General features: G+C 48.5%; 1 protein-coding gene across 2 annotated transcripts in view; it reads right to left on the bottom strand.

Moving 5' to 3' along the window:
* PLCD4 (phospholipase C delta 4) overlaps positions 1-14,678 on the bottom strand; it is a 93,519-nt gene that overhangs the window by 38,698 nt on the left and 40,143 nt on the right. For both annotated transcript variants that reach the window (XM_030209492.1, XM_030209491.1), the window contains exons 5-8: positions 13,199-13,328; positions 10,733-10,964; positions 8,406-8,607; positions 7,412-7,556 (exon numbers count right to left, since the gene is read on the bottom strand). In XM_030209492.1, coding sequence (XP_030065352.1) covers positions 7,412-7,556; positions 8,406-8,607; positions 10,733-10,964; positions 13,199-13,328 — 709 coding nt within the window. The remainder of the gene's footprint in view (positions 1-7,411; positions 7,557-8,405; positions 8,608-10,732; positions 10,965-13,198; positions 13,329-14,678) is intronic.

Raw genomic sequence — 14,678 nt, 5'->3', positions numbered from 1 at the left:
GATTCTGTTGCTACTATTGGAGATTCTACATGGAATGTTGCTATTCCACTAGCAACATTCCATGTAGAAGCCTGCCCTTGCAGATCAGCAACATGGCCGCGCAGGCTTCTATTTCTGTGAGTCTGACGTCCTGCCCAGTGCAGGACGTCAGACTCACAGAAACAGAAGCCTGCGCGGCCGCATTGCTGATCTGCAAGGGCAGGCTTCTACATGGAATGTTGCTAGTGGAGGAGTAGCCTAGTGGTTAGTGCAGTGGACTCTGATCCTGGGGAAGTGAGTTCAATTCCCACTGCAGCTCCTTGTGACTCTGGGCAAGTCACTTAACCCTCCATTGCCCCAGGTACAAAATAAGTACCTGTATAAACGTAAACCGCTTTGAATGTAGTTGCAAAATACTACAGAAACGCAGTATATCAAGTCCCATTTCCCTTTCCCTATTTCTAGATTCTACATGGAATGTTGCTACTATTGAGATTCTGTTGCTACTGGTTGAGATTCTACATGGAATGTTGCTATTCCACTAGCAACATTCCATGTAGAAGCCTGCCCTTGCAGATCAGCAACATGGCCGCGCAGGCTTCTATTTCTGTGAGTCTGACGTCCTGCCCAGTGCAGGACGTCAGACTCACAGAAACAGAAGCCTGCGCGGCCGCATTGCTGATCTGCAAGGGCAGGCTTCTACATGGAATGTTGCTAGTGGAGGAGTAGCCTAGTGGTTAGTGCAGTGGACTCTGATCCTGGGGAAGTGAGTTCAATTCCCACTGCAGCTCCTTGTGACTCTGGCCAAGTCACTTAACCCTCCATTGCTCCTGGTACAAAATAAGTACCTGAATATATGTAAACCGCTTTGAATGTAGTTGCAAAATACTACAGAAACGCAGTATATCAAGTCCCATTTCCATTTCCCTATTTCTAGATTCTACATGGAATGTTGCTACTATTTGAGATTCTGTTGCTACTATTGGAGATTCTACATGGAATGTTGCTATTCCACTAGCAACATTCCATGTAGAAGCCTGCCCTTGAAGATCAGCAACGCAGCCGCGCAGGCTTCTGTTTCTGAGTCTGACGTCTGCACGTACATGCAGGACGTCAGACTCACAGAAACAGAAGCCTGCACGGCCACATTGGTGATCTGCAAGGGCCGACTTCTACATGGAATGTTGCTAGTGGAAGAGTAGCCTAGTGGTTAGTGCAGTGGACTTTGATCCTGGGGAATTGAGTTCAATTCCCACTGCAGCTCCTTGTGACTCTGGGCAAGTCACTTAACCCTCCATTGCCCCAGGTACAAAATAAGTACCTGTATATATGTAAACTGCTTTGAATGTAGTTGCAAAAACCACAGAAAGGTGGTATACCAAGTCCAAATTCCCTTCCCTTCTTTCCTGTTTAAATACAGTTTCAGATGCCTTAAAAACTCCATTGTATTCAGGTTCACTCCCTCCTTTTATAGTGGTCTAAGGAAGAGTTTGATCTAATTCTTGGATGTTAAAATTATACTTTGTCTGTTTTTTCTGTAATGAGTGTTCTACTTGTGAATTGTTATATAATTACTAAATATAAAATTAAAAAATATATATATTGCACCCCCTGACTGATCTTAGAGCGTTCTGCATTGGCTAAAGAAGTTTTTAAATACTTCCTGTTGATGATATGGGCTGAAGAGAGTGTGAAGCCAAAGCATCAGAGCCTATGATGGAGGAGGTTCAGGACTGGCAGAAAAGTCGAGACCCTTATCGATAAAGTGGCGCAGTCGGTCTCTACTGTTGGCAAGAAACACAGCTTGAGTGTAACACATTAAAGAAGCAGACGGATGAGGTGGAGATGTCACTGCCTGTTGTATGCCAAAAAGTGGAACGTTTGGAGCATATTAACCAGCAGCTCCTAGAGAAGCAGAATAATTGACAGAACTGGGGCAGTCGTTAACAATATTCCAGTCACGGACCTGCCAGAAAAGAGAGTTGACCCAGACTCTTTCTTTGCCACATGGCTGCCACAGTTGCTGGGATTGAGCTCACTGGACACTGACCCCTAGGCTGGCAGACAATCAGTGGTGTAGCAAGGGCGGGGCGGTGGGGGTGGTCCGCCCCGGGTGTCAACGGGTGGGGGGGTGCATCCGTCCACCCCACCCCCCCTGGCGCAGCGCCTCCCCCCCGACACGGTCCCCACCTGCCTACAAGCTCCATCCATCTGCAGCGCTGCTGTAAATAAGAAATCGCTTCGTCGGCCCTTCCCTCACTCACTGTGTCCCGCCCTTGAGGAAATAGGAAGTTATGTCAGAGGGCGGGACACAGTGAGTGAGGGAAGGGCCGACGAAGCGATTTCTTCTTTACAGCAGCACTGCAGATGGATGGAGCTTGTAGGCAGGTGGGGATCGTGTCGGGGTGGCGCTATGCCGGTGGGGGGGTGGGGGTCCACGCCGGTGGGGGGGTGTCATGTTGGTCTGCACCCGGGGGGGGGGTGCAGCGGCGATCCGCCCCGGGTGGCATCCGCCCTCGCTACGCCACTGCAGACAATGTAAGACCCCGGACACTAATAATTAGGCTCCTTAATTATATGGGTAAGGTGCAGGTGGTGGAGGAAATTCGGTAAAAGCAAGACTTTCCTTTTCAGAAGAAGTTGTGTCTATCTTCCAGGACTTCTCTATGGTTGTACAAAAGAGACAGGAGAAGAGTGGGGACAGAATCAGGCTCTTCAAGGAACAGACTGAGGACATCCCAGTGGCGTAGCCAGGGGTGGGCCCAGGCCCACCCACTTTGGGATCAGGCCCATCCAGTAGCAGCACACCTATGATGTGGCTGGCGGGGATCCCCAAGCCCCACCAGCCAAAAACTCCCAACAACTGTCCTTCCTGCGTACCTTGTAAATAGCAATCTTCGCCTGCAGTGAGCAGCGACTGATACATACTGCTCGCACCGGCCCCACTGCCTTCTCTCTGATGTATTCCCGCCTATGCGGAAACAGGAAGTTGCGTCCGAGGGATGGCTGTGGGGCCAACATGAACAGTGTGTATTACTTGCTGCTCGCTGCCGGTGAAAATCTGTTATTTAAAAGGTATGCAGGAGAGGGGGGGATGTTTGAGAGGCCATATGGCATGCAGGCGAGAGAGGGAGAGACCAAATCACCTGTGGGGCGGGGTGGGGTTCTTCTGCCCATCCATCTTGGGCCCAGGCCCACCTAAAATTGTGTGTCTGGTTACGCCCCTGGGACATCCACTATTGAAATAAAGTTTATTGAGAGAAGACTCTACATGGTACCATGTTTCGGCACTGGGAGTTGCCTTCCTCAGGAATCTTGATAGTTTGCCTGAAACAACTTGTGGACAAAGTATTCAGGAGTGAGTCTCTTGTTAAAAAGACCTTTATAGAGTGTAGTATAGAGTATTGGCTTCTAATCCCTCTTCCATCCAGCATCTGCCCTCTTCCCCCCCACCCCCACCCCCCATCCAGTATCTGACCTCTTTCTCTGCCTACTTGATCTCCCTGGTGGTCCAGCGGGGCACCCCCAACATCTCCACTGCACTCTGCCCCCCCTCCCCTGACATGTCTTATAGCTTGCTCTGTCCCCATTTACATGGAGGCAGGCTGTTAGTTGTTTACGTACATATGTTAAGTATTATCTGTATCAGATTACATTGCCTGTACACTTCATTAAGGTTGTGCCCTTGAACTACAAATCCCTGTAATCAGGGGTGTGTTGGTAAATTTTTAACAACAGGCTCTTTCTCCGGACGTAGCCAGCTCTGCAGTTGGAAGGGCTAGGGGTGGCTGGGGTGGGGGGGGGGGGGGGGAGCAACACTTGCTTATCTCTCCTCCCTCCCTTCGTGTGGGCACGCTAGGCATACCTTTGCTGGCAGCCAATAAATGGACTGCCACCACCCTCAACATCTTGCTCTGAGCAGCATGCTGGAACTTCTCACACATGCTGGAGAAGTCCCAGCCTGCTGCTCAGAGCTGGAAACAAGGAGCGGGGAGCAGCAGCAGTCTATTTACGTGGCTGGCAAGACTCAACATCCCCACCAGCAAAGTAAAAGAGAATTCATCAGGGGGCCCAAGCCCACATTTTGGGAGTCAGTTGTTAAAGTAGCCATGGAGGGCCCTACTTTAACAACCGGCTCCCAAAATTCTTAAAAACTTAACAACCGGCTCTTGCGAGCCCGTGAGAGCCTGCTCCAGCACACCACTGCCTGTAATCCAGAGAACATGTCCTGAAGGCTCCCTTTGTCTTATAGGATTATTCTATTGGCTTGCCTTGTTCTCTGTGCATGCTGGGCTAGTTGCCCCCTTTTCTCTCCCCATCAGTCTGTAAGAGTTAGTCTGCAGCATATCTCCTCAGTGAACTGAAACTGCTTATGCTGTATTTTGCTGTTTGACCCCCTTGAAGCTACTGTGATGGTATCACCAATATAAGTATAAACAGTCCCCCCAATATTCAGCCGGCAGCAGTCAGCATTTTTTTTTTAAACGCTGATCGTCGCTGTCTAAATTATCCTCCTATATTTAGTGCGAGGCCATATCTGGGCACCGGCAGTGAATATCGTGAGATAATCTTGAGCGGGCAGGCTGCTGGATCTTATGCAGGCTCGGCCGATATTTAGCCAAGACCGCATAAGAAAGTTATGTGGGCTCCAGCTGAATATTGGGCCAGGATCCGCATTTAAAAAAAAGTTTATTTCCCCCTTCCATGGCCCCTGACATCAGCCCCCCCTGGGGCGCCCCTCCCAGGCCAGTCAGAGGCGATATTCAGCGGCACTCCCCACTTTAGTACTGCTGAACATCTGCAGTTAGGCACAGGGGCATAGCCAGACGTCGAGGTGGGAGGGGGCCAGAGCCTTAGGTGGGGAGGGGGACATTTTGGTCGCCGTCCCCCTCCACTGCCTCACCACCCCCTCCCCTCCGCCACCAACTACCACCGCTGTACATCTTGGCTGGCGGGAGTCCCCAACCCCTACCAGCTGCTTTGGCTGGCAGGGGTCCCCAACCCTCGCCTGCTGAAGACTTCATCCAGCGCTGGTCTCCGGCGTCACCGCATTGCCTGCCCTGCTCTATCTTCTCCTCACGTCCTGCATGTTCCTGACGTGAGGGGAAGAGAGAGCATGCCGCCACAGACCAGCACTGGACGAAGTCTTCAGCTGGCGGAGGATGGGGACCCCCGCCAGCCAACCAAGGGCTCAGAGCAAATTTGGAGGGGCCCCCCTGGCCACACCTAGCTAAGCCACTGGTTAGGTGGCGACAGGTGATTTAAGCGGGCAGGAACGGCTCCTGCTGCTTAAATCGCTTTCAATATCAGCCTCAGTATTAGTACTCTGCGTATGACTAAAATCCTCCCAGCTTCTCTTGCATGGAGAACGCTGGTTGAGAACAGACTCCCAGTTTGCAAGGTAAATCTCTTCTCCAACACATTTTTCCTTGTTTGATTACTGCATTAAAGAAGATTTTGGCTCAAGAGTTCTGAGTCTTCTCATAGTAATATTCTTTACTCTGGTTTAAGCTGCTTGATATTCACACCCAGTGAAAGGGCAGAACATAGCCAAAAAAAATGCATCTTGATACAATGGATTCACCTAGATGTACATAAGAACAGACCAAAGGTACATCAAGCCCAGTTATCTTGTTTACAACACTGGCATTTTTAAAAATTTATTTAGTTACTTTTATAATTTATAACCCGAACAAAAACCACACATAATGAAATACATAAAACATGGCAAACAACCAACAAATCATATATAAAATCTAAAACATAGTAACATAGTAGATGACGGCAGAAAAAGACCTGCACGGTCCATCCAGTCTGCCCAAGAAGATAAATTCATATGTGCTACTTTTTTTATTTGTACTGTCCTCTTCAGTGCACAGACCGTATAAGTCTGCCCAGCACTATCCCCACCGCCCAACCACCCAACCACCAGCCCCGGCACAGACCGTATTAAGTCTGCCCAGCACTATCCCCGCCTCCCAACTACCAGTCCCGCCTCCCACCACCGGCTCTGGCACTGACCGTATAAGTCTGTCCAGCACTATCCCTGTCTCCCACCACCGGCTCTGGCACAGACCGTATAAGTCTGCCCAGCACTAGCCCCGCCTCCCAACCACCAGTCCCGCCTCCCACCACCGGCTCTGGCACTGACCGTATAAGTCTGTCCAGCACTATCCCTGTCTCCCACCACCGGCTCTGGCACAGACCGTATAAGTCTGCCCAGCACTAGCCCCGCCTCCCAACCACCAGAAATCAAAATAACAAATCCTTTTTATAGAATTTAAAATGGCAGCGTCGTAATCCAGGTCACAAGTACCTGGCAAGACCCCCCAAAAAATAAAACAGGTTTTATGCAGCTTATCCTAGAAATAAGTAGTGGATTTTCCAAAGTCCATCTTAATAATGGCTTATGGACTTTTGTTATAGGAAATCATCAAAACCTTTTTTAAACCCTGCTAAGCTAACTGCTTTTACCTCATTCTCTGTCAATGAATTCCAGAGTTTAATTACACACTGAGTGAAGAAATATTTTCTCCAATTTTAAATTTACTACTTAGTAGCGTCATTGAGTGCCCCCCTAGTCCTTGTATTTTTGGAAAGAGTAAACAAGCGATTCATGTAGTAATGTGGAGAAATTAGATGCATGAGTTGTTGAGGATGGAGCATGTCAAGGAGGGGAAAAGGCTGTTAATAAATTCCTACAGGTATGGGACCCAGTTTTGGGATGTCTCAGAATATGGTTACATAGAGTCCTTACTTCCATTTGATTTGGACCTCATTAGCAGTTTAACATGAGAAGGACTGGGTGGGACGGGGGTGGGGGGGGGGACATAAGGGGGGATATTATAATTATTTTCTGTAGGGGGCAGTGGCCTGCATAAATATTCCACAGTTTGCTATGTTGTTCATTGGCTTATCTTTATTGCATTAGTAAAGATGATGAACTATAAAATTACCCCAGTATTGTTGATTAAACCTTATTTGACTTGAGATGTACATATTCACTGTGGATATTGTGAGGGTGCAGGTGAAAGGGGATCCGGGAAGGCACGAAGAAAGGGGGTACAGGGTGCCGGGGAATCCCAACGGGGCAGATTTGTATATTCCAGACTGCTCTAGGGGGAGGACACTGACAGCACCCCAGTCTGGCACAGCAGGAAAAATGTAATGACCAGCCCCCCATCCAGACAGATACATCTACAAAGGAAGCGTCTACACCAGAAGCGTAGCCAGGTTGAAGGCGCGGGGGGAGCAGAGAGTGGATTGCTGATGGCGCCCGTTCATGTTTTAAACGCAGCAAATCACGTAAAAAATAGACACCGTCACCATCAGAAGTCCATTTGGAGGAGCAGCTGCTCCCCTGGTACCTGCCCCCCCCTCCCTAGAAACCTCCTCCAGCTTGGCAGCCATTCCGACTGGCATTTGCACCCACCTTGAAGGCATACTTGTTGATGATTGCCACAACATCCTTGAAGAAGATCTTGGAGGTGAAGGTATGGCCGTGATAGACGATAGGTTCATTATTAGGCCCATCCCAGCAGTCTACTTCCACACAGCGGCACCCTCGTTTCAAGGCCCTTAGGAGGGGGAGGACACCATTCATCAGTTTAGCTGTTATAATTTCATTTAAGACAAACTGCTATTTCACTATGCTACGCTAAACCCAATTGCCACTTTACCAGGGGCGTAGCCAGACAGCAGATTTTGGGGTGGGCCTACACAAGAAGTGGGTGGGCACCAACTGTTCTTCCCAGTGTAAATTTTCTAGCAAAAAAGGTGCCGGTACTCAAATGCCAGACCACCCTTCAGGGGTGGGGTGATCACTGAGGGACCCACCCCACAATAGCCAGGCCCCCTGCAACCAGTCACAGAATCTATGACAAAGGCAGAATTGGTGTCTTGAGCCTAAGTTCTTTCAATAAAACTTGTGGTCCATGGGGCAATTTTAGGAGACACTGGAAAAGGTGCCGGTACTCAGTACCCCCGAGTACCCCCTCAAAAAAAGCCCTGGTTCTTCCCCCCCCCCCTCCCCCCAGCTTTGTCAACTTAAAAAATATATCTCAGCTGCTGGGAAAACACTGCTCTACAGTTCAGCAGTCTGCAGCAGGCAGGCACTGAAAACTGAGCCAGTACACCCAGCTTAGGAAGCTCAGGCTGCTGAAATGGAGGACAGGGGGAGGACGTCAGCTGGCAAAACTTGGCATCCCCACCAGCTACTGCTAAGGATGTGCTTCTGTTGGGTAGGCCTGAGCCCTGGACACCACCCTGAAGTCACGAAACCAGCCATCACCACATACCACATCACTGCACCCATGCACACCATCACGTACCACCTAGACCATCCATACCCTACACTACACCATACCTACGCATGCCGCTCTGCATGGTCTCCCTGGTTACGAGCACTGTGCCCATCCCACAGTCACCTGATGTAACCCTCAACGCTGCTTTGGCCACGTAGTTGGTCTTCTATCAGGTAAGTGTTGTGTGAGGAGGAGATGAAGTAATGGCAGAGGGGCTGGCTCATGTCCTGAAAGAGCTTTCTGTGTTCAGTGTTGAAGATGGAGCCCTCTGGGGAGCAGAGATATATGAGGAATCCATCAATACTCATTGCGTGCAGCGTCTGGGCTAGGAGAGAAAGAGAAATAGAACATCAACTCCTTGAAGTGGTCAGTGCAGTGGACGTTGATCCTGGGGCATAAAAAACAGGTCTAGCTCAAAACGTTTTTGGGATCTTGCCAGGCATTTGTGACCTGGATTGGCCACTGTTGGAAACAGGATACTGGGCTTGATGGACCTTCGGTCTGTCCCAGCATCATAATGCTTATGTTCTTATGCTCTTAAGTCCATAGTCTGTTATTGAGATGGACATGGGGGAACCACTGCTGTCCCTGGGATCAGTAGCATGGAATGTTGCTACTATTTGGCATTCTAGAATCTTGCTACTCTTTGGGGTTCTGAAATCTTGTTACTCTTTGGGATTCCAGAACGTTGCTACTCTTTGGGGTTCTACACGGAATGTTGCTACTATTTGGCATTCTAGAATCTTGTTACTCTTTGGGATTCCAGAATGTTGCTACTATCTGGGTTTCTGCCAGGTACTTGTGACCTGGATTGGCCACTGTTGGAAACAGGATGCTGGGCTTGATTGAACTTTTTGTCTGTCCCAGTGTGGCACAGGGAAACAAAAGTCAGGTACACACATTACACATTAATAAACTAGATGGTGGACATTAAGATAAGTACAACTATTCATGTGGATAAGTAGTCTTGCAATGTGTATAGCATGATTTTTGGGTTATTGGATAATATATATGTGGGTTAGTGAAGATATGAGAATGAAAGAGGGAGTGTGAATAATAAAGAAATTAAGATATAAAAGCATTTGAATATTGTAGTAGTTGATTTAATGAGTAGATAATACATAACTGACTATTGATATTTTATATATAACCCTTGAAGTGTATACGTGAATTATCTGTCAGAGATAACATCTGTTATTCAGTTGATGTAAGGAATCGTCAAAGGGGCCATAGTATGTAAGCCTCCAAGACAACAGAGAATACTAACTTCTGGTGGTCTCAAATACAGGAGGGACACAGCCAATAAAAGTTGGTATGAAAAATTCAGAAATAAACCTTATTAAACCACTGAAAATGCAGAATCAGTGACTGGTAAATAATATACCTCCAACTCCTGTCAGCCTCTGATAACTTCTTACTAAACTATCCAACCTCCACTGTTCCCCAGACATCAACACCATCAGTCTCTGCTGGTGCCCATTATACCTGCAGGGAGGGAACTTACATAACATAAGTACATAAGTATTGCCATACTGGGACAGACCGAAGGTCCATCAAGCCCAGCATCCTGTTTCCAACAGTGGCCAATGCAGGTCACAAGTACCTGGCAAAACCCCCAAAACAGTACGTTTTCTGCTGTGTATCCTAGAAATAAGCAGTGGGTTTTCCCCAAGTCCATTTTAATAATGGTCTATGGACTTTTCCTTTAGGAAGCCAGCCAAACATTTTTAAACCCCGCTAAGCTAACTGCTTTTATTACATTCTCTGGCAATTCCAGAGTTTAATTACACGTTGAGTAAAGAACTATTTTCTCAGATTTGTTTTAAATTTACTACTTTCTAGCTTCGTTGGTGCCCCCTAGTCCAAGTATTTTTGGAAAGAGTAAACAAGTAATTCATATCTACCCGTTCCACTCCACTGGTCTCTGCTGGTGTGTATTATACCTGTGGGGAGGGAACTTCCACTGGTCTTTGCTGGTGTGCATTACACCCATGTACTGTAATTCCTAACTATCTACTGCTATACCCATAGGGAGAGAACTTTGGTGTCTACTGGTGTGTTGCAGAGGCAGGTTCTACTGGTCTCTGCTGGTGTGTATTAGCCCTGTGGGGAGGAACATCCATTGGTGTCTACTGGTGTGTTGCAGAGGCAGGTTCTACTGGTCTCTGCTGGTGTGTATTAGCCTTGTGGGGAGGAACTTCCACTGGTCTCTCCTGATGTGCATTACACCCATGTACTGTAATTCCTAACTGTCTACTGCTATGCATTGCACCATGTGCATATGTGATGTTCTCAAACCTTTTCCCACATATTTCCTTTTTCACATTGCAGCTGGAGTAACAGTGGAGGCCACCACAGGCCCCAATCTGTGATGGTGTATATTGCAGCTCTGTGACTCTAACCTGCTGCACATCTATATCTCCTCCTGTCTCTTTGATTGTGATTCCTACCCGTCTCTGAGGGCTCATATCTGGCTATACGTTCCAGAGCGTACTCTTCCGTCTTGTCGGTCTCCAGTTGCTCTTCGTGAAGGAAGTCCATAAACTCCAGTAGAGTTAACTTCTTGCCATCTTTCGAGAACTCCTGGAAGATCTTCAACACATCATCCCGTTGCGTCAGGGCCTTGTAAAAGAGAACAAACTCATCCCCTTCCAGCGTTCCTGACTGCGACTTATCCGCCATCTGCAAGAACATAGAATCGTGAAGAAAAGTCACCAAGCAAGCTGGGGAGATAGAGACACCCAACAGCTACATTGGAAAGTCCTTCTTTACAGTTGTTTGCAGCGACACCTACAGGCTCTACTAGAATAATACATTGTTTCCTTTCTTATTACATCACTGGTTGCTTGAGAGAACGAGTTTCTCCTATGAGCAGCTGTCTAATCAGGGAAAGACACAAGTTTTGGAAGGAACTTGCCAAGGGTATAAAACCCTGTGCAGAATTCATATCTTTCTCTTTAGTTTATTGCCTCCCCAGTCAGCGGCATAGCCAGACCTTGAGGTGGGAGGGGGCACATTTTGGTTCACCATCCCCATCACCACCGCCTTGCTGCCCCCTACCGCCACTGCTGCTGCTGCACATACCTCAGCTGGCGCATTTTCCAACGCTGGTCTCCAGCGCCGCCGCATTTCCTGCCTTGCTCTCTCTTCCCCTCACGTCATGTCCGGCATGCTTGTTTTAATGAAATTGAGCATGCGCACTTCCTCAGTTTCACTACAACGAGCGTGCCGGATGTGAGGGGAAGGGAGAGCGGGGCAGGAAATGCAGCAGTGCCGGAGACCAGCGCTGGAAAAAACACTTCAGCTGGTGGGGGTTGGGGACCCCTGCCAACCAAACCAGGGGCACAGATCCAGTGCCCCCCCCCCATAGCTAAGCCACTGTCCCTAGCCACTGACCTTCGTGTGAGTGGAGGACTCGCAACAAAGGTTGTAGCCCACTAGCCACAGCAATATTACAGAAGAGAGGAGAACGCCTAATAAAGGGAAAACCTTGGCGCATTTACGCTGCAGCCACTCCTTGGATTGAAGGTGTATAGGGGGAAGCTGGGCATTGTGTATTTCCAGCAGGGTGACCAGGCAGTGGTGTAGCTAGGTGGGGCCAAGGGGGCCTGGACCCCCTCCAAATTTGCTCTGGGCCCCTGGTTGCTCAGTTTCACTAAAAGGAGCGTGCCTGACATGAGGGGTAGAGAGAGCAGGGCAGGCAATGTGACGGCGCCGGAGACCAGTGCTGGATGAAGTCTTCATTTGGCAGAGGTTGGGGACCCCCGCCAGACAAGATGTTTACAGTGGTGGCAGTGGGCGGTGGAGGGGGGGAGGCGAGGTGGCAGAGGGGGGGCAGTAGCTGAGGGGAGCAGCGGCAGGGCGGTGACCAAAATGTGCCCCCTTCCACCTCGCGGTCTGTCTACGCCCCTGTGACCAGGACCTTATATAATCTACACAGAATCCTTAATTGGCTCCAGAGGCTGAAGAAACCACAAAATGCATAAAACAACAGGTCTCCTGTGGACCATATCACGTGCCCCCAGGACCAAGCTATCTGCTGCGTTGCTTTGGAGCCTCAGAACCCCTGAGATTCTCACACACCTAGAAAGACTCTAACTCAAACTATTTGAAACTATCTGTACCTTCCAGTACACCCTCAGTGGGGAAAGTGAATTAGACAGTCAGAGGATAATATAAAGAATTATAAAGGTTGAGAAGGAGATTGAGACTTTGGCGGCAAATTCTACAAAGGTCCAGAGGAAATCCACCTAGGTGGAGCAACACTGAAATCTCACAAGCACACAGACAGCGGGAAGTAGACCGTGAGCTCCAGGGACAAAAGATTGCCAATTGAAGGGCTTGTTTCTAAAACTCTTTGTGGCCAATATTCAGACCGCGGTAGTTAGCTGGGCTGACTTCTGTGGTCGGCACTGAGCCTGGATATTGTTTTCAGTGACCGGCATTGAATATCTGGGTTATTGATGGCCGGTTTCAACGTAACCGACCAAGTCAATATTCAAACTGGCAAAAGATAGGTCTGCTATTTCAGTGGCTACTTTGGCCACCAAACTTAGCCAGCGATGTGCTGAATATTAGTGGTTATATTGCACCTTAAAGTCTTCTGCATCGAGCGGAAGAGCTAATGGCCTCATTCCCACTGATTCCAATATGCTGTGCGCTGGTGTCTAATGCAAAGTTTTGCAGAGTTAGATTCTGCACAAAACCCTTTTCTGTATTACCTGCCCAGAACACACTGGCTTTCTGGGGACATACAGCAAACTTAGAGACAGGGGTGCTGGATCACTAAAGACAAAAGAGCACACATACAGCCCAACTGATTCCAAACCCCAGCTGCCACTCTCTGGATGACCTGTGTTCCGATTTGAATCTGTAAGCTCTCGGGGACAGGGACATTGCCTTGCGATAGCTCACACCTGGAAGAGACAGTTGGCGTGGATCTCATTCATTTCCACATTCATCATTTTCAGCAAGTCTTGGACCTCCTTGAAGTTCATTCGCCCATCCTTGTTCTTATCGGCTTTCTGAAACCAGTCGCAGATCCATGTTGAGGACAACATTAAGGAAACCACAGAGAAAGAGCTAGATACGTGCAAAAATTCTGCAGTGGGCTGGTCCTGGAGAACTCTCTGATACCTTTTATTGGACCAACAGAAGACGAAGCTAAAGGTGTCACTTGAAGAAGGGAAGTGTGTTGTCTAGAAAACTCATGGGGTAAGTCTTAGGTTACATGACTAAAAGGTCTCCCAGACTGCAGGGAAAATGGATACCAACGGAGTCAAATATTCCACTTATACGTGAAACAGGTAAATACACAACTCTATTGGGAATCTCAGAGACTGAAGATGTATCTTCTCAAACCCCTCATCTTCTAGAGACCCTCCTGCTGTTCTAACAATTAAGCACTAATTCAATGACAGCACCTTAGGCCCCGATGCACAAGCTCGCTGGCACTGAGCACAACAAGCATGCAAATGCATGCTAAAGAGGGCCTCCCGTATTCCTCTCTTATGTTCAGTGGCAAACTCTACGTCAACTCGGAGCTGGCATTAGGGTTGTGCTGAGCCATTGTAGAGGAATGGGGAGACCGGGAAGGGTGGGAAATCACTCCTTCCAGCCCTCTGCTGCCTACATTAAACCCCCCCAAAAGCAGGAGATTCTCTCACCCTGTTGGTGTTAAACTCAACAGCAGACTCTGCAGTCTGAACCTAGGAGGAAGGGAGAAAGTCCAGCTGTTGGGGTAGGGGATGTAGGGGAATCTGGGGTCACAGAGGCTTCTCCCTCCCCTGCCCTGCCCCTCCTGAAGTGCTGACTAGCAGTGGAGTTAACCTGGGATAGCCTGTAAGCTGCCTCCCGACCTCTTTCTCTCTCTACCAGGACACATTTCTTCCTCCTCCCCCTCCGGCGTTCTGGGCGTGCGCTCAAGAGCTGTGCTTAATGCCCAGGCACAGTCCTCCTAAATTTGCATGTCATTAGCGTTGAGCATTAGGGAGTTCCTTCCCGATGCTGTTGTGATGGTATTTTTCTGGCGCTGTTTTTGAGCATCTCCCCCTTGCAAGTTATGCCCCAGATTCTGTAAAGGTCACTCAGATTTGGGCATGGATCCCAGAGCCACACATAAGCTAATTAGTCAATTAAGCGCCATCAATGATTGGAGTTAACAAGCACATAATTGGCAGTAATTAGGCGTTACACGCTGATCTGCCCTACGTCCTATTCTATAACATGTGCACCTAAATTTAATAGCACACAACTCAAAAGGAGTGTGGCCAGGGGAGGGGCATGGGTGGGTCAGATGCAATGTTTTATCTGCATTTGAGTGCCTAACTCCTTTACACCAGATTTTGGCAGGCGTTAAGTCCAAAGTTAGGCACGAGAAGTGCACTAAGCCAGTAT

Source organism: Microcaecilia unicolor, chromosome 7 (genome assembly GCF_901765095.1).
Source record: "Microcaecilia unicolor chromosome 7, aMicUni1.1, whole genome shotgun sequence".
Lineage (NCBI taxonomy): Eukaryota > Metazoa > Chordata > Amphibia > Gymnophiona > Siphonopidae > Microcaecilia > Microcaecilia unicolor.
The sequence above is the reverse complement of the archived record's forward strand: the minus strand, read 5'-3'. Positions and strand labels throughout refer to the sequence as shown.